Source organism: Pagrus major, chromosome 17, assembly GCF_040436345.1.
Source record: "Pagrus major chromosome 17, Pma_NU_1.0".
NCBI classification, from domain to species: Eukaryota; Metazoa; Chordata; class Actinopteri; order Spariformes; family Sparidae; genus Pagrus; species Pagrus major.
Window position 1 is genome coordinate 19,283,532 of NC_133231.1, and position 20,153 is coordinate 19,303,684.

Below are 20,153 nucleotides of genomic sequence, written 5' to 3' on the forward strand. Positions count from 1 at the left end.
CTGACTTAGTTCATGTACATTGATTTCTGGTAGACTGAACCTTCCTCGACACAACACTACATATCTGACTTAATGTTCATGATTATCTTGCACTATTAAAAAAACCCCCAGTACTAAACAGTCAAACATTTTAAAAACATCGTAGGGAGAGCAACAAAAAAAACCCAAACAACTCAGTTCTCTGGTCAGACCAAACATTTTTATTGAAAAGTTTTGACAGAACAGGAAGTATCAGGACACACTCCCTGGACGACATCCTTCTTAATCCTCCTCCTCATCGTCAGCTCCTCCAGCTCCACTCTGGCCCTTCTTGGCGTTCTTTCTCTTGACGCGGCCTGGGCGTCCGCCACCGTATGGAGACCTCAGGGAGAAGTCGATGTGCTTCTGGCTGTCCAGGCGAACCACAAAGGAGGGGATGTTCACCACCTGCTTGCGCACACTGCCAAGACAGATAATGAGGGCAACTTTAGAAAAACATTTAAAGTCATTTCACATATTGCATCTTTTTAATTCTTTATAAATCTCATTTTTAAATTCTCTGTATTGGACTGAGTGAGAATAGCATCCTGAATTAGTCATTTTAAAACATAGATTGGCTAGTGCTATCTTTTTACTGCAGGCTTCATTGACGAGGAATTCTTGACACCACAGAAAATCTGAATGCATTATCTTTAATCATCAGCCTGAGTACTTTGCACATCACACAAGGTGTAGTAAATAGTACCAATTGCCCGAGGTGCAATCCCCCACTCCTTACCTGACAGCCACAACACCTCAGTCCAAGCCCTTGGCGGCAGGATTGGCTCTGGGCAATGTCTACTGACAAGGTATACGGTTTTGATACCGAATTGACCTTATTGAAATTTTTAACTGATCTCATCGGACAGCGTTATAACTTCATGGTCCTCTGATGGAAGAGGAAGCATTGAGAAAATCTCATGAGTCCCTCAGAAGACTTGTGACCCCTTCATTTATGATGTTTGGTGCCCAGGGGCCTTTGAGCTTACCGAATGTGCCTCTGGCGGATAAGGACACGGGCATGGTGGATGCTTTTGGCAAGTCCGAGCTTGAAGACCTGTGTCTGCAGCCTCCTCTCCAAGAAATCTTCAACCTTCAGGCCCAGGATGTAATCGAGCTTCATCTTACCCTCATCCAGCACACCGATCCTCACCAGACGCCTGAGCAAAGCATTACCTGGGGAAAAAAACAGGAGCCATTTACAATCCGAGACATACACAGTGCATATGACAATTACACTATATTGGCCTCATTGACGAGGAATTCTTGACACCACAGAGAGTCTGACAGTTGATAGTTAAATCATAGGCCATATACTGATCAAACATGCATTTGAACATCATTTTATGTACCTTCAAACAGACGCTTGGGGTCCTTCTCGTCAAGAGTGAGCAGCTCTCTGGCAGCTTTGCGGATCTTGGCCAGGGTGAACTTAACCCTCCACACCTCACGCTTGTTCCTCAGTCCATACTCGCCTGGAGAGAGGAGAGTAAACAGTCAAACCTCAAATTCAGTGCCCTCTATGGCAAACAAGGGGATGGCTTATGACAATTTATTGCACACTGGTGAACATGAAATCACAAGCTTACCAATGAGTTTCAACTCCTGGTCGAGACGGGACTTCTCGAAGGGACGACGGGGGGTGACATATGTCTTGCGACAAACCCAACTCCTGGCAACGGGCATGGCGGCTTAGGAGTGCCTGCAACATCAGGACAAACGATATGTTAGTCAGTGCAAATTAAAAAGCCAGTTGTACATCAGAGATGAGCGAATACATTAGATTAGAAGCAACTAGACATGTCCCCAAGCCCTCATCTTAAACTGACATCCTCCTCACATTCATACTGAACTGCCCTAATTGATTAAAACTTCAGCACTGCAATTGCATCCAAATTAATTTATAAACTGATGTGATATGTTTGTGAATAAATGAGGGTTGAGACAGCCTAGTTTAAAATCATGTCATTTCATTAGCATTACATCTTTCAAACTTTAAGTCACAAGTCCACAGGAGTGTTTATTCTAAGTCATTGTGGTCGCTGATAAACCTCTAACACAAATGGTTGCTGTAAAAAACGTTAGCATTTAGCTCTGCGAGAAGTCAGCTTCAAGAAAACGCATGTAGTGTGTAAATCAATGCATTCATGACACCGCTAGGCCAGAGAATATGCATTAAATGTGTTTGTAATTACACAAATCATGTAAATATGCGTTAGAAACCGGTAATCTGTCAGCCATACGACTAGGCCGCAGCTACGCCGCACCACGTTGTTCAACGTGAGAACGTTAGCTTAGCCGAATTAGCTTCTAATCTAAATCCATTATAAACGATACGCTGTTTATTTAAAATACATCTTGGCTCGTACTTCTACGTTTCGTTAAACTGCCTATGTAATTCAGTACATTTTCAAGTTAAAAATGCTGTGAGTCTGTGTTGTAATGCGGCATGAGGCGGTTCCCGTACCTGTCTCGCTCAGGCTCGCGCAGTAAAGAGGACGTTCAAGGAAGTTCCCATTCACTTATAGGGCTGACGCACGCACTACATCTCCCGTCATGCCCCTCTCCACCCGAACGGAAGTAGCAATGTTGGTCCTGTCGCACTCTGTTGGTCAAACAGAAAAACAGCAGCTGAAAACAGATGGTACCAGCTTCGTGTGTGTGTGTGTGTGTGTGTGTGTTCCTAGTTGCCTGCAGATTTGTAATCATCATAAATATGATTAATTTCGTCATATACTTGAAAATAATAACAGTTTTTCAGCTGTTACACTAAATTGTGGAGCATACAGGGGTACACAAGGTGTCAAGTGACCTGCTGTTGATTCAGGGTTTTTCCTTTAAACTGCCCCCCTGTTAAATAAGTTGTTATTGTACAAGTGTGTCACATGTAGGGAGACATCTTGCATTACAAAGTGTGTAAGAGTGAGGGTGGTAAGGTGGTAAACTCAGAGAGAAGGACATGGGCGACTATTTATATAACTCTGAAATGGGACCCTGAGCATGTGTTTCTGTCTGTCAGGCTGCATGATCAACTGATGGACACACAGAAGCGCACTTGCTTTCTCTTTCACTGCACTATATCCTGTCTTTCCCGGACAGGACACTGCTTGTTTTGTGGACTTTCATGGTGTTTTCTTCTCAGATATATCTGAGAGGTTAAACAGAGTCTTAACCTTTTCTCCACTCACCATCTTGGATCTCCTGGTTTCTCCTTTTGGGGATTTTTTCTTCTTTTTTCCAAGCCTGATTGCCTGCTCTCCTGTTAGCATATCAACCCTTCCTTTTCCCCTGCTCTCCTTTTCCTTTTCCTCCCATCTTCCACTGTTACCTGTCTCCTTGTGAGTGTTTTTTGGGCTATGCTCTCCTCACCCACAGTGATTCTCCAGCCTTATGGACTCCCTGTCTACCCACAGACAACCACATGCTACCCCAGCCTAGTTCAGGTAAACTCTCCTTGATTTACTCTCCAAAATGTCTTCATCTTCTCAGTTATTGCACATAAATATTTGTCTCCACAAGCTTGCATCATCAGATGTCCAGTCTGTCAGGCTGCTGGTGGTCTTCATATAATGTGACACAGGATTCAAAGTAGGAAATAAGACTAAACAGAATTTCAATAAATTGCTTTGTTTAATGAGTGTAGGGCTACAAAATCACATTCACTACAGATTAGTCTGCTGATTATGATCATTTTTAACATGTTAAAATGTCACTGCTTATTTTACAAAATGTAAAAAACCAAAAGATAGTAATTTCACTGGAGGGCTAAGGAATTTAAGAGTTTAGCAAATATTCACATTTAAGAAGTTGTAAAACCAATTAATTCTTTGCATTTTTTCTTTATTAGAAACAATTAATTGATTATCAAAATCAGAAAGCTTTTATTGTAAATTAATGTCAGTGCTGCCAACGGACCAGCAAGATAACACGTTCCCTGTGAGGAGGAAAGCTTTTAATTCACCAGATGAAACCAAAGAGCCTTTATTTCCTCGAGTTAATGAGTCACATCTCGCATTTAATTTAGTTTAGTGGTGTATTGCTTATTACAGTAGTGACTGAATATCTCATGCACAGAAGCAATCAAAAAGACCTGATTGTATCCAGGCGAAGTACACTGATTGCAAAAGATCTTATTTATTTAATAGTAAGGATTAGTATGACATTAGGGGTTATCTTTAGTCCAGTGGTCGCAGTGATGCCAGCAAGCTTTACAAGTGTGTGTCTGTTTTCTGTGTGTGTGTGTGTGTGTGTGTGTGTGTGTGTGTGTGTCTAAGTGTCCCTGACATACCTCTAATGCCACCATGCATCTGGTATGTCTCTACCTTGTCTCTGTGCTTCACACCAGCTGTATTTTTAGCCCTCCTTTCCTGAGCAGATAATCACAGCAGGAGATTCTGTCACCTATCTTGTTGTCCACAGTCAACTGTACTTAAAATCGGTGTGAAACCTGCCTGTCGTGCATTTAAATAGTGAGTATTTTAGCTGTTTAAGAATGATATTTTAGATTTTATTTTTGAGAAAACAGGTGTAGGGAAAGGTATTGTTTGGAGCCAAAAAATACGATTTCCAAGCTTGTGTTTTAAGAATGAGATTCCTCTACGAAGCACGTTGGCACATGCTGAACTTTTCACTACTTTAACAGTTCCTGTTAACGACTGAGCCCTCCTTCAGCAGTTTTCCATAGACATTTCTGCATGATTGAAGGGCAACATGTGTCACTTTAACACGTGTCAGTCTTTGCCTTCTGTCTCTCCCCTGTCTTTACTGTTTCTCTTCAATATTAACTACCTTATAAAAGCCAAAAATATCTTTTAAAATGTTATTACAGCAACCAGAACAGGAGAAAACAGGATGTATGAGACGATTGAGTGAAAAAAGTAATATTTACTTTCATTCAACAACCTACATGTTCGTCAACAGTTGTAACTTGGCAAGCACTAAAAGGCCACATCTGCAGTTAGTGTCGTCTGCGTGTAAATCCTGTGGCAGCTGTCCCAGCAGGCACCTGGCTCAGAGCCGTTGACCTCTGACCACAAACTGACAGCTGAGGAGTGAGACGAGAAAAAGAGGGAACAAATGGAAATCAAAAAAAGCCTGCAAGGAGGAGAGGGGGCCACGGAGTCTGTGCGCCTGCTGACACTGTGACACTGAATCAGAGGTGGTGTTTGGTAGTTAGTCTGTGGGAAATACAAAGCAAGAGAAGAGGACTGGTCGTGATATCTAACAGATTGAGTTATCTTTAGTCATCTGTCAGTCACACATTGGTTGTTCCTCGAGATAAATGAGATACAATACAGACACGAGTTAGTGTTTGGAAACATGTTCCAGCATGATACTGGAGCTAACACTGCCATGAATGACTAGACTGAGTCATGACGGAGAATCACAACCTTGGAGGATCCCTCATTACATGTACTTCCAGAATTAGACAGGATGACAACAGCAAACAGGATAGCAGGGTAGAAATGAATTGAGTTAATTTCCAGTATGTCTTGCATCAAATGGCAAACCCTCTTTAGCCTCACGAGCATCACTACTCACCGGTCGGTACACCACTTTGGTGCTGACTTAAATATCTCAAAAAATGTTGGATGGATTGTGATAGTTTGTACGGACATTCATGGTCTCCAGGAGATAAAATCTACTGACTTATGCGATCCTCTGATTTATCTTCTAGCACCGCTGCCAAAACCTACTCTAAGATGGCGCCATAGAGAAGAGCGACGCGCTTGAGCGGCGCAGTTTTTGTTCTTTAGTTATTCAATGTCTTTGTAAGTTATTATTGTTTTTTAAGTCACTTAGATTGTTGTATTAGGTAGTTACGGCAGATTGAGTATTTGTATCCATTTTTCTTTTTTCAGGCACTTCTCAGGTTGGCTTAGTTTTTGTACAGTTAAGGGTCTTGAATCTTGAATCGTGAGGCATTTTGGTGCTGCTGGATAGATCACCATAACATCATTAACTGCCTACCTTGCAAGGCAGAAGGATTCGCAAGATCACGCGATCATGTGATCTCGAGGAATCCACCTTGTCAGGCTTCAAGCTTTGCACCAATGGCCGAAAACAGAGTTGCTCAGACCAATCAGTGCCCCACGAGGAGCTCCTGGCAGCTATGGCGTGATTTAGGTGTGACAGCCAGCGAGAAAAGCGACTCTTCATTTGAAAACAACAATGGCAATCCCTCAAGAGGTTAGCATAGATGTTGCGATAGCATCAGTTCTGTTTGAACTAGAGAGTATTTCTCTATTCAAAGATGAGCAAAGAACAGCACTGATGGCTTTTCATAATGGAAAAGATGTTTTCGCTCTTATCTCAACTGGCTTCGGCAAGAGTTTGAATTACCAACATGCTGCTGGTAGCATCTCTTACTGTTGGTCCATGATCGACGGCGACAGACAGATGGTTCTTCCAATCACCTGACAAGTACTCTTTGAAAGTCCCTGCTCTTTTCCAAACAGTTTCCAAGGACGACTTCCCAGATGGTTCTGTCTAACAAACCATCTGGCGCGTCAGTTACCATTATAGGGTCCCGTTTTAAATCTCTTTACTTCATTTTGGTTTATGACCAAATGTTAGTATGTGAACATGCTAACTGAAATGATTAACGTGGCAAAACACAATACCTGCGTAACATCAGCAGTTTGACATTGTACTCTGAATATTAGCATGCTGACATTAGCATTTAGCTCAAAGCATAGCTGTTCCACTTACACAGGTCTGAAGACACACTGGGTGCATTTCATCAGATCCCTTGTGTATTACAACCCCTGTACTAAGGTGCAATACTCTGATTTAACAAACTGACAGACAGAGATTCAAAGGTTCATTGATCTGTTCAGTCTAAGCTGCTGATATTCACAAAAGAAACACAAGATGAGTGTGATGTACCTTAATGCTGCCAGTCAGCCAGAGCCTTTACTGCATGCAATCTGAGAACTTGACCCACAATCAATGCTCCTTCAACCACGTATCCTCCAATTCCTTCTTTATTGTCCTCTCTGCATCTACATACTTCTAATTATTCACACGTCTAAGTGAGACAGCTGATCCAGAGATATGTGAGAGGTTATGAAATGATAGTGGAGAGAGTTTTTAATTATAAGAAATCCTTCTAGATCCTCAAGCTGGCTGACAAACTTGTGGTATTTTGCATGGGAGGCAGCACACAGATATAAGCTTAACAGGACTCAGAGGCAGAATAACTTCTATAATCCTTCAATGAAATGAAACTAATACTGCAATAGAACAATTAAAGAAACAGTTTGACCTTTTAGGAAATAAATTGAAGAGGTGAAAAGATCAGTACCACTTTCATGTCTGTCCATTGCCATAAAATAGCAGCCAGTTAGCTTAGCATTAATACTAAAAAGGGGGAAACCCACCAGCACCTTTTAAAGATCCCTAATTATTAACGAGTTATATCTTGTTTGTTTAATTCAAGCAAAAATGTGTAAAGTGAACTAAGCTAGCTGTTTCCTCGTTACCAAGCTTCTCATCTAACTGCTGGCAAATAAGGATATTTCACAAAACGTTAAACTTTAACTTTTGGAGTGAAGTTCTGCATCCAAAATATACTTATATGAGTCAAAAAAGTACTAAAATGTTTTCAGAGGTTGTTTTTTTGGAGGAATGGCTCCATTTTGAGCATGAATACAATGTTCTGAATGTTCCAGATGGATCGACCTCCGACTAGTTTGCTGTAGGGGATTTCAGACTCACTGTGTCATATTGTAGATGTTTGTATGTAAAAATGTCGGGATTTTCCAGGATTGGATTCTCAAGGATTGTTTAGACGACTTCTCCACAAGCTTTTCTCACATCTTTTCCATCACATCTATTATCTCACTCACATAAAGCAAACAACAGCTGTATTTTAAGAGGTTATTTCCTCTTGTGTGTAAAATCTTAACTTGCAAAATGTGGTAGCAGTCTTAAGATACACATATTAACAAAGTAGCCTCCTTGTAATTCGAAATTGTTTAGTTTGTTATTCGAAGTGCAGCTCCAAACAAAACATAGTCACTGTACTTACCATATCTTTTAGTATGATGTGATTATCTGTGTTGTTCTGCCAAATAACTGTTTATAATCCTTAAATATTTGAGCAAGAAGTCAGAAATATTACTGGAAAAGACCGGAAAAGTTGTCTTCAGACAAACATTAGGTGTTTCACATCACTGGTTATCCAATAGATGTCACTTAGGACAGAACAGGAACCTGAAAAATGTCATTATTTCAAAGGTGAAGCTGAGTTATTTGAAAGGTAACCGAGCATGTTCAACATGGGAGAAAGTCAGGAGGATTAGGTCAGGCATGTTTAAAAAATGTTTCTGTAAAAGCAATAAAACTACGCTGGCTGCTTAAACGTGGTATTCTTAGAGTTGACCTTTGGCGTGATATACTGTCTTGCAACTGAAGGAGCATCTACATTCATAAATACCTCAAGCTCTATACAGTCTGAAGAGTGTGTGTGTGTGTGTGTGTGTTCACGAGTGTGTGAAGTGTAGTCGGTGTGGGTGTGGGTGTGGGTGTGGGGGGACGAGGTGATTGACAGTTACAGATGACCACAGCTGGTGTGGCCTCCTGGTCCCTTTTGCTCGGGCAATCACCTGATGTGATTGGTGGATGAGTAGAACTTATGGTGCGGTAGGCGGGTGGTCAGCAGGCATTAAAACATGCTGCAGTTGTTGAACAATGCATCAGAGATCGAGGAATGCGGTAAAGGGGTAAGACAATGCTTTTAGCTCCAAACTGGATCTTTTTCTTGTATGAAGGCTGTAAAGGACGGTTGTTCATCTCTGTTTGGATCTGTGTTCACGCGTGCTCACATGTAGATTTCTTAGCTTCGTTGCCTCTGTTTCTTTCTTGAAGGAGTTCAGATTTGGTTGTTTTTTCTGTGTGATTTGGCTGAAATGAGGCTGTACTGATCAGATATTCTCATGTTTCTCAAAACCAAAACCCTCTGATAGACGTTAGTAACGCTGCAGCTAACAGTTATTTTGATAATTGATTAATCTATTAGTTTTTTCAATTAACAAATTGTGTATTATTCTATAAAATCTCAGAAGGTAGTGCAAAACACTCATTACAAGTTCCCTTTTTTTTTTAATCAGACTGTATAAAACAAAAAAAAGTTACAATGATACAACACAGCATTAATTGGCAAATTTGATGAATGAATGAATTGTTCAACAAAATTGTTGCCACTACATTTTTTGTTGACTTGAAGTGATACAAAAGTGCAGAAATACTCTTTTATAAGTAAAAGTTCTCCGATCAAACTTCGACTTTGTCAAAGTACAAAATCATCTGAAGAAAAATAAACTCAAAATACCAAAAATAAAAGTTCTCGTTATGCTTTAATAATGTTTATGTTAGCTTGTGAGTTTTCCTTCAGGGATCAATAAAGTTTTATTGTGTCTTCACCTATAATGATACGTCACAACATATTCAGTGATCATATTTTGTGTTATTAATCGAAATCTGCAAAGTGATTAAAGTTATTGAATAAATGTAGTGGAGTAAAAAGTTCTGAATGTCCTTTTGAATTGTAGTGGAGTAGAAGTGTAAAGTATAACTCAGTTACTTTCCACCTCTGGCAGTTAGAGCTCCTTTTAATTTTGGAGTTCGTATAGAAGTTAAACATTTTTGGCTTAAACGAGCATGTGGACATTTAGAGAGGATGAGCGAGTACCCCACTATCTGTATCCGTGCTCAGAATGAGTATGGGCCATGGGCTTAAACTGGAAGTGGGTGGGACTAACTGAAAGTTGTTCATTTAGGCCTGAAGTTGATGTGTGTTGATCAGAAGCTGCTTTAAAGTTTTTTCTTTTGTTTAAACTTTAATGACTAAACTTCAGTCAGCCACCCAATAAAAAGTACATTATCTGTAGCTGAGTAGATGTGCTTTCTGTCATGTTTATCTGATGTTTGTTTGTTCATCATAAACTATTTATTCAAATTCAACAGCTGATGATTGTGAAAGCAGAACAGCTCTGACCATACCAACATGGTGTTTAGTTTGTTTACACCTCTGACATCTGAAACCTTGTCCTCCATCCTTCTCTCTCTTCCTCAGGGGGGCCCCACTCAGGAGGCCGGCCCGGGCAGCGGCGACCCTGCCCTGCCTCAGGTCTATGCCCCACCACCCTCCTACCCCCCGCCAGGTCAAGGTCCGCCAACATCTGCAGGCAGACTGCCACCTCTGGATTTCAGCTCTGCACATGCCAGTTCAGAGTACCCTGAACATCCCCAGCTCAGAGTGTACCAGGGCCCTCAGCTGGACGGGTCGGAGGCTCTGACATCCAGTAACACGGTAAGACAGGAATTCAGATCATGACAAGAAAGTCATGCCCCAATAAAATCTGATCCTCAGGGAGTTAATGTGAGAAGAAGGCCCCTGCTGCTACAGGTAGTTCATCCATAGGTCCTATCAGAGGAACACGGCCAGATAGAGTTTCCTTCTATATTTAGAGACCCACTTCCACTGTTGTGTCCATGTACGGGAATGCTGCTCACATTCAGTACAGCGAAGTGTGGGAGGGGGGGCAGCTGAGTGAGGATTTGTTGTTGAAAATAAATCCCCACATTTCCTTCTCCCCTATGTCTTATTTAGCAGGCAATAACACAAATCACATTTCACAGTACAGCTGGTAGATCTGTGTTCAAGTGACATTTATGTGGTAACTTTAGTTACTTGTTACTTTGCCGATTGCTGTAGTAGAGCAAAAGTAAAGCACATTTTCTATTTATTTTATCGGCAGTTGAACAATAAAAGAAACACTGATTTTGATCAGAAAAATATCAGATCAGATATCGAGCCAGGCCAATAATCGGCCAACCCATAGTATACAGTATACACTGTACTTTTGATACTTAAGTACATTTAATTTCAGATACTTTAAGACTATTCATATAGATTACTTTTACTTTGACCAAAGTGATATTTTAACACACTTTTACTGAAGTATGAATTTTGGGTACTTTTTACAACAATGTTTTCGTGGTTAATCCAACTCAGTATCAGATTGATTTCTGATTGAGGGCATGAAAGGATTTACTGTTACTCAACAGTGGAGTGACTTTTTGCCAAAGTGGAAAATTGAATGGAAATTATGTCTTGTTACGTAAATTCAACAGTTTGTCAAACTGCAAAAAGTCTTCTTCTTGTGGTGCAATTTTCTCTGTAATTGTGTCCATAAACTCTTATTTCCTTAAATTAGTGAAAAAAATCTGCCAGTGCAGTAAAATCTTTTCAACCTGGTTCCAATAAAAAATCAACTCGTTCCAATTTTTTTCTAAAATAACATTTTCTTTCTCTTCATTAATGTCCAACAACCTGGATTATTCTTTGTTTATAGCTGTGGTTTGGTTTTCAGTGAAATATTTACAACTATTGGGTGGATTGCCATGAAATTTGCCACAGATATTCAATGTCTATTGAGGAAAAAAATCATAATAACTATGGTGATTGTCTGGCTTTTCTTGCAGCGCCATCATCAGGTCAAAAATTAAGTTCATTCAACACGCTTTAATGACCAAACACCTGCAAACCTAATGACATTCCCACCGGCTCCCGCTGTACTTTGTGTTAAGAGTTAATTAGCAAAGGTTAGCGTGCTAACACAATAAACTTGAAGGTGCTATGTGTAAGAATTGGCAAGCTGGGGAATTAATACTCAAAACAGACAGAGGGCAGCATATCACCAGAGTAACTACTGACTGTAGCTGCCATTAGCTAGTTAGCCTGGTTAGCCGTGCATCTAGTGGTCCAGACTTGGAGCTCGGAGAACCAAGACGAGTGTGGATGTGTACACCGCTAGCACAGGCATATTGGACTAGCTGGTTAGCATGCTAACTTCAGTAGATGTCTCTGAAACACGTTATAATGTTATAATGTCAAACTGTTATTTCTTCACATTCAATTGATACATTTAGACAGTTTTCAACTAATATTCTTACATATTGCACCTGTAAGATTTAGTTTGTTAGCATGCTAGCAGGGTAAACGTTATACTTGTTAATCATCAGCATGTTAGCATCGACATTGTGGGAATGTTAGCATGCTGATGTAGCATTTAGCTAACTTGCCTCAAAGATCTGCTAGAGTAGCACGTAGCACATTTCTGGAGAAGTATTCAAACATTTTATGTAATTTGGAAACAGGTTGAACTATAAGATGATTAGGTTCTTGAGGCTTCATTTAGAAAACTGTTATTTTTTTCAATGATCAAACCTCCTTCAGGCATGAAAACCTCACTATGATGAGGACAGAGGTGTTTAGTCTGATCTGTGTGGCAGCTCCTGCAGCACATCTCTTTGCCTCCTCTCATAAATGGTGTTTTGTGGCCCCATCTATATATTTTATTACTAGAGCCCCTGACATACTTGGGTCCGCGCTGATTTTCGGAGAAAGTTGAGACGTCGCCACGGAGGGAGGGGGTCAAAGGGGGAGGCTGACCAGATGACCCCCTTTCCCCCCTCTGAAATATCGCTCAGGTCCAGAAACACATTTCTGCATCGTGACATGACACCACCACCCAGCTCAACCCTCTCTCTCTCTGTCTACCCCTCCACTGTGGCCTGTCTGTGATGTGTGTGTGTGGTTGTACGTGCGTGTGGTAGGATGTGATGTTGTCTAGTTAGCGATGGCAAGCCAGTGAAGTGTAATCCAGTGGTGCGCGTGCGTTTATGTTTGTAAAACGCTCCCGTGTGAATGTGTACCGTTTTCTGTCTGTCCCCTACTTATTAATGATGCCCCTTTTCAAATGACCTTTAACCCTTGGCAGAAAAGCAGCACCGTGACCCCAGACTGACCCTTGTGGACTGTTCAGTATTTATCTCTGCCCCCGTCACCCTCTTCCTTCTCAAGCTTTTTGCGCACCTTCTTTGCCTTGTTTTCTTTGGTTTCATTTTACTCTTCACTGCTGCACTGAGGCCTTTTCCACTCTCTGCCTCTTGGTACTAGACTGCTAATACTCGAGTCGTCACTTCTGCATTAAAGACTGCAATTTGTTTCACATATCAGTACTTTTTCCAGTAATTCATTCTTTGCTTTTTCTTTTTCTTTCCAACGCAATCCGCTCATTCTCTCGCTCTCACTGCTGAAGCTCTCTGTATTTTTACTCTTGCAGACCTTTTCACTCTCATTTTCTTGTTTGGTCTCATTCATTTGTCTTAAAAACATTCTTTTAACATTTAATTTTTGCGCTCCAACACACACACACACACGCACACACACATGCACACACTAGCATCGTGGTGCATTGTGGGATAGTGAATGTTTTGGTTGTGGCACATTAGGCCTTGAATTTTCCTGCATGGGGCAATTTTAATTAAATTAGTTAAATATTACCACAGTTTTATGTCTATTTTACAGATTATAGAACTGCTTAGATGATGTGATAATACTCTTGTTTTTTTCAGAGGAGCTAAAACTTTATTTAACTCTTTGCCACAGCTTGAGTGAGCATAAGTAGATTTAATATCAGATATATCGTCTTTATTGTAATCGTAGCGTCCGACAGGCATGTATTCAGAGACGCCTCACTAAAATGGAGCCCTTTTCATGCCTCCTCACATTTGCCTGAGAGGGATCACTGGTTGCTGAATGCTCTTTGACCTTTGGTTTGAATCACTTGACTTCATGAAAATGATCTGTGCCTAATGCCATGTGATGCTTACGCAACTGAACTTTTACACAAACAGAATTCTCTGAAAGACGTTGTTGAATTATGATTTTTCTTCCCCCCCCTTCCTTTCTTTGCTTTTCCACTGATGCCCTCTCCCCGTTTTTTCTTCACACCTATTCTCATCTCATCCATGCTCTTTCTTTCTCCATCTTTTGTTTTCCATCTTTGTTCTTTCTCGTCCATTCTTCTTCTGTCCATGTGCACGCTTCCTCTCCTCCTCCTCCTCCTCCTCCTCCTGCTGCTGTTTTCACACTTTCTCACTGTCAGGAGGACGCTTTGGCCCCTGTGACCTCTGACCCCCAGTCACTGAGCGTGTCTGTGTCATCAGCGGGCGGAGCAGGAAGTGGAAGTGATGAGGAGGGGTCAGGTAAGGCCCAACCGAAACGCCTCCACGTCTCCAACATCCCGTTCCGCTTCAGAGACCCAGACCTCCGCCAGATGTTTGGGGTAAGAATTTCTCAAAATCACACAATAATAATAATGTCGAATAAATCATCTCCTCCGTGTATAAGTTCACATAAAATACATATTCTCACATTTTCAGCAATTTGGCAAGATCCTTGATGTAGAAATCATCTTCAATGAGAGGGGGTCAAAGGTGAGCATCACATAAACATTAAGGTTTAAAGGTCCAGTGTGCAGGATTTAAGAGGATCTATTGACAGAAATGGAATATTAAATATATATAATATGTGTTCAGTTGTGTATAATCACCTGAAACTAAGAACTGTTGTGTTTTATGTCTGTAGAGGGAGCAGTTCCTCTTCCACAGAATCCACTGTGTTTCTACAGTAGCCCAGAGCAGACAAAACAAACCTGACTCTAAAGAGGGCCTCTCGTGTTTTTTTGATATTTTAATGGTGACCGTAGAGGATGGTGAAGAGAGGGGTGTTCAGCTGGTTACCTCACTGTTAGATGCCACTGATTCCTACACACTGGTGCTTTAAAAATAAAGATTGAACTAATATTTGTAATGAATGAAAACAGAGTTTAAACAAACAGTATGACCGTGTGATTTTCAGGGCTTCGGCTTTGTCACCTTTGAGAGTGCAGCTGAGGCTGACCGGGCGAGAGAAAAGCTGAATGGAACGATTGTGGAAGGCCGAAAAATTGAGGTGAGGGAGATTTTCTTACGTTTTGTAGGTTTTAATGTTCTTCATCCTTTAACTTTGCTTCTCACGTGTTCGGTGTCTTCCAGGTTAACAACGCCACTGCCAGAGTGGTGACGAAGAAGCCTCAGACGCCTCTTGTGAATGGTGAAATCTCAAGTAAGACGTTTCACTGGTTTCTTGGAGGCTTCTGTTTATATCTGGTGGAGGAGAAACTTACTTTTATTTGTTTTTCTGTGCAGCTTCTGGATGGAAGATCAACCCTGTCATGGGAGCGATGTACGCTCCTGAACTCTACACAGGTAAGTTCTTCCCTCCAGCACTGATCTGTTATTGTTATGAGATCACCAGAGTTGTACTTTTCCTTTTTTCTAATGTTTGTTTTTCTGTTTCTTTAGTTGCCAGTTTCCCGTATCCCGTAGCAACCCCCACCTTGGCCTACAGAGGCTCTGCGCTGCGTGGTCGAGGACGAGCCGTCTACAACACCATTCGCTCTGCTGCAACCACACCTGCTGCTGTACCCGCCTACCCCGGGTAAGACTCTGAGCCCTTAGGTACAACCAGTACCTGCACCACCATCACTTTATCATTGATCAACCTTGTAATATTGCTTTTACTCACTTTTATCAGGGTGGTATATCAGGACGGTCTGTACGGAACAGAAGTCTATGTAAGTCACTGCACACTCCTCACACATTTCCTCCTGAAGTCATTTTAAAGTGCTGTAGTTTTATTTGTGTTGTTTTGTTTCTGTGCAGGGAGGATATCCTGCAGCTTACAGAGTGGCTCAATCAGCGTCTGCTGCCACAGCGACCTACAGTGATGGGTAGGCACATAAACACCACACACAGTCCTGTTTCTTACATCAACATCACAAATCAGTTTTTTACTTCTGGTGTGACAATGTCAAAAGATGGGAAGTGGTTCCTGTTTATTAGGATTTATTCTCAAGAGCTAGACCAGGGCCAGATGACGTAGCCAGAAATTACAAACAATACATTAATTACACTGGTTCTCTGTAAATCTTGATATCACGAAACAATTTTGTCTGGCACCCGGCAGATGGTCACTGTGGGAAAATGAATGTTAAGCGGTGATTCATTTCTATTATAGACTGAATCATTGGATGAACTCACATTTTGTCCTGTGTTGTTGTTATTTGCAACTCTGTGGAAAACTGAAACGATCCAGTCGTCTTTGCAACAGCAGCGCCAACAATAACACCACTTGGAAACACTAGGAGAAGCTGTCTGTTACCACTTTGAATGTGAATATTTTCTAGTTTCTTTCCTCCTCTATGACAGCAAACTGAATACATTTTGGTTCTGGACAAAGCAAAAGCTTTAAGGAGGGCATCTTGCTTTGGGAAACACTGATCGACACCATTGACCATTTTCTGTCGATTAATTGAGAAAATAATTTTAGCCGCAGTCCCGAAGTTTAAAAACACATATGTTTTAGTCTTTTACCTCCAATCAGTTGGTAAAAACAGAAAAAAATAAACTTTTCTCTTTTACTCCTGCTCAGTAGCCTTCACGCTGTGGTTACACACAAACAGGTTTTCATTATGGTGTATTTACAATTTCTGCAGACTAGACGTCTCTCCCTTTGACCATTTTTAGGAAAAAATTTTAAGAAATGTAACCAAAGAGTGTGGAGAGGTCACATTTCAACATTTCAGGGCGTCATCAGGGGAGTTGAGCAGCTGAACTGATAAATAAACAGGGTTCATTTTGAAATAGTGGTTGGACGTCAGATGACATTCACATCTGTTTCTGATGTTTCTGAACAGATACGGACGGGTTTATGCCACAGCTGCAGATCCCTATCACCACTCGGTTGGACCAACAACAACATATGGTGTTGGTACAATGGTGAGTCCCGACACACACAGCCTCTGTTGAAAGCTATCTTGTTACATGTGCGGTTGGCAACAGACCCCGGTCACACCTGGCATACTGCTTCTGTCAACAGGCCAGTTTGTACAGAGGAGGATATAACCGCTTCACCCCGTACTGAGATGCCCGCCTGCCCGCCTGGCTGGAGGACGCTGAGGGTAAAGACGTCTCTCTTGAACTGGGGGACTGGCTGATCCATGGACGCTGCAGGACAGATAATGAGATCCTTAAAGTTTGGAAATGTGGTTTTACCTCCTGTCTCCATCACAAACCTCTCCTCGAGAGACTAAACAGACTGAAGTTGTAAATACTGTAGGTTCTATTGACAAATAGGATGTTATCTAATTTATACAGAGTTGCTTAATTTTCTGAATTTAAAGAGTGCTGATGTAGCTCAAACTACGGAGGGTGAAAAATACTGTGAGGATGAACTTTGTGAGACTTTTCACGGGTCAAACTGTACAAAAAAAGAACGTTTTGTACAATGTGAAACGACTTATTTTTGATGATAATTATTTACAAAATCTCTGTTGGAGTGTGTGTTTGTGCGTGTGCGTGAGAGCATATGAGTGAGGTTATTGTTCAGTTACCCTCCAGTCGACTGAGAGAGACAGCTGCGACACTGGTATCAAACACAGAACTAATGTTTGTCTGGATGTAGTTGGAATTTCACTTGTTTTTTTTGTTTTATTTTGCCTTTCTAACAATCTACCTCTCATACATTTTTAGCTTTCACTACAGCCGTCCATATCAATCTTTTCCGTATCCGTGAGCTTTCTTTTCTGTCCATAAATCCTGACTAACATCCGTGTCTGCGGCTCTGCACCGCACCACCTGATGAGCCTGATGATGATGATTCTCCGGGGAAGCATCTGAGCATTCGCAGCAGTCTTTTGCTGTTGGCTTTTCTACACAAACTGAGGATTAAATGCCTTGCTCAAAGGCTTTCTTCTCTCATCTTATGTCATACAACCGCCCACTGTGTTCAGGTCTATTCTGTTCCAGTCAAACTCTCGTCTGTTGTTGCCTTATTTCTCTCTTTGCCGTCATCCTTTCTTCACTCAGAGCTGTTGAATGCCTTCTCGACTCGTATTGATTATTTCTTCAGAGTCTTTGTTTCTGTTGCACTCTTTTCTGCTGTGTTTGTTGTTTACCTCTAAATAAAACTTGTTTTCTCTCTCTTCTCCTCTTCTGTCCTTTATTGATTCGTAACATTTTCCTGTCTCTTTTTCCATATCTCATTGTTCACAGTGTCTCTGGGTTTTTTTCTTCTTCTGTTTCACCCCTGTTGCCTCGGCAGCCTCGACCTGTACAAGTTTAATTTCCATCAGGCCTTGTAGAAAAACTGAAACAGCCTCTTTCCTTCTATTTCTGGCACGTATTTACCCTGTTTCCTACTTTAATTTCTATTCAGCTCACTCCATTTAGCTTTTTTCTTCTTCTTTCTGTCCTTCCCTGCACCATTATAGAAAACACATATTTACATGTGCATGACATTTGGCCCCAGTCTGTTCTCTTTTCTATTTTCTTCTACATTCGCTGGCTTCTTTCTTTTCTTTAGTAGTCGTAGGTGTACTCGTACTAGTATTAGACTAATCCCTCTGCTTTATAACTTTCATCTGTTCCTGCTTACTCTTACCTTTGCTTATGACTTTCTCTTTTTGCATAATTCTTCTCATTTTCTCTCCTCTGCTCCTGTAAACTATGTAGGCCTAGCTTTATTTTCATTTAATTAGCTTTTGCTCTTTTGCTTGTTAGTGCTTAGTTCTCGCTGTTCTCTTGCTTCTGGGTTTATTTATATACATCTTTGCTGCAGCTTTGCTCTTTTCTCTTTCACCAGTAGTTGTTTTTTTGCTCTTCATAGTTTATTTTTCTCTAACTGGACGACCAGGCTTTGCTTCACGAGAAAGTGTATTGTATCAAATTTGCAAATTGTGCACTTGAGATGAATTACACAGCTGCAGATTTGAGATATATTTGGGATTTTATTCACAAAAAACTGTTGACAAACACAAGAGCTGCTGATCTTTTGACCATAATCTTGTAATTAGATTTTGAATTAAGTAAATATATACCTTTTTATTACTATAAGTACATCAAGTTACATAAAAAAAACTTGATTGTATTGCATTTCAATGCACTTTCTTTGTAAAGCTTTTCAACCTTTAAACTATTTTTCCTGCTGCTTCCTGTCTCCCTTACTCACCTATTATCTTTATTTTACATGTATGAGCTCGACCCTTAGCTATTCTTTCCTGTACTGTACTGAGTCTTTGCTTCAGCTTCGCTCCTTTCTCTTTCATCAGTAGCTTTTCTTTTGCTCTTCATGCTTTCTTTTTCTCTAACTGGACAGTCAGGCTATGATTCATAGATTTTAACAAATTTTCAAATTGTGTACTCGAGATGAATTACACGACTGCAGACTTGAGATATATGAAGGTTTTTATTCAAAAAAACTGTTGACAAGTACAAGATCTGCTGATGTTTTGCAGAGCTTTTGACCATAATCTTGTAATTAGATTTTAAAATGAAAGAAATGTGTACCTTTTATAACTATGGTACAAGTAACATATGTAAATAACGCTTTATTGTATTTTGAGGCTTTCATTAGTGGTTTATTTTCATCTTCAATGCACTTTCTCTATAAAGGTTTTCAACCTTTAAACTATTTTTCCTGCTGCTTTCTGTCTCCTTTACTCACCTATTATCTTTATTTTACATGCATGAGCTCGACCCTTCGCTATTCTTTCCTGTACTGTACTGAGTTTATTTAACAAATACATCAAGTAACATTAATAAGTGGTTTCTTTTCATTTTCTTTCTTTATAAAGCTCGTCAACCCTTTAAACTATTTTTCCTGCTGCTCCTATCTCCTTCATATGCTTTATTTCACACTTTTAAACTCCACTGCATGAGCTCAATCCTTTGCTATTCTTTCCTTTTTTAACTGTACTGTACTGAGTTTATTTATATAATTCTTTGCTTCAGTTTTGCTCCTTTCTCTTTCACCAGTAGTTGTCCTTTAACTCTTTATACTTTCTTTTTCTCTAACTGGACAGCCAGGCTATGTTTAATTAAAAAAAATGTATTTTTACAAATTCTCAAACTATGACTCTTGAGATGAATTACACAGCTGTAGGTTTGAGATAAATGTGGATTTCATTAAGAAAAACTGTCAACGAACACAAGATCTCTTACCATAATCTTGTCATTAGATTAAATATTAATTGCATGTCATTGTATTTTGAGGCTTTCATTCGTGGTATCTAGAAATATCTTAAGTTCTTCATTTTCAATAAACTTTCTTTTTAAAGCTTTCCAGCCTTTACACTATTTTTCCTGTTGCTTCCTATCTCCTTTACTTGTCCATTTGCTTTATTTTCTCTTAAATGCATGCGCTCAATCCTTTGCTATTTTCAACATGTAGTTTTATACAT

At 40.4% G+C, this 20,153-nt stretch overlaps 2 protein-coding genes across 2 annotated transcripts; one reads left to right on the forward strand and one right to left on the reverse strand.

Moving 5' to 3' along the window:
* Positions 1-177: 177 nt before the first annotated feature.
* Positions 178-2,510, reverse strand: rps9 (ribosomal protein S9). The gene is made up of 5 exons (XM_073485170.1): positions 2,486-2,510; positions 1,608-1,720; positions 1,371-1,493; positions 1,008-1,194; positions 178-439 (listed from the first exon to the last, which is right to left on the reverse strand). Exons 2-5 carry the CDS (start codon positions 1,702-1,704, stop codon positions 262-264), a joined length of 585 nt encoding a protein of 194 aa, XP_073341271.1. The 5' UTR covers positions 1,705-1,720; positions 2,486-2,510; the 3' UTR covers positions 178-261.
* Positions 2,511-3,031: 521 nt separating this feature from the next.
* Positions 3,032-17,895, forward strand: rbfox1l (RNA binding fox-1 homolog 1, like). Its single transcript, XM_073485474.1, has 12 exons — positions 3,032-3,461; positions 10,097-10,333; positions 13,977-14,156; positions 14,254-14,307; positions 14,732-14,824; positions 14,908-14,977; positions 15,061-15,120; positions 15,217-15,352; positions 15,449-15,488; positions 15,577-15,644; positions 16,611-16,692; positions 16,793-17,895. Exons 1-12 carry the CDS (start codon positions 3,375-3,377, stop codon positions 16,835-16,837), a joined length of 1,152 nt encoding a protein of 383 aa, XP_073341575.1. The 5' UTR covers positions 3,032-3,374; the 3' UTR covers positions 16,838-17,895.
* The last annotated feature ends 2,258 nt before the right edge of the window (positions 17,896-20,153 follow it).

Excerpts from the sequence above, each read along its gene's own strand:
- rps9 (XM_073485170.1), bottom strand. The coding sequence starts at position 1,704 with ATGCCCGTTGCCAGGAGTTGGGTTTGTCGCAAGACATATGTCACCCCC. Across the intron at positions 1,195-1,370 it reads CCCCAAGCGTCTGTTTGAAG|GTAATGCTTTGCTCAGGCGT; the intron begins GTACATAAAATG and ends TTTTTTCCCCAG. Across the intron at positions 440-1,007 it reads ATCCGCCAGAGGCACATTCG|TGTGCGCAAGCAGGTGGTGA; the intron begins GTAAGCTCAAAG and ends CTGTCTTGGCAG.
- rbfox1l (XM_073485474.1), top strand. The coding sequence starts at position 3,375 with ATGCTCTCCTCACCCACAGTGATTCTCCAGCCTTATGGACTCCCTGTC. Across the intron at positions 15,353-15,448 it reads GCTGTACCCGCCTACCCCGG|GGTGGTATATCAGGACGGTC; the intron begins GTAAGACTCTGA and ends CACTTTTATCAG. Across the intron at positions 15,645-16,610 it reads ACAGCGACCTACAGTGATGG|ATACGGACGGGTTTATGCCA; the intron begins GTAGGCACATAA and ends GTTTCTGAACAG.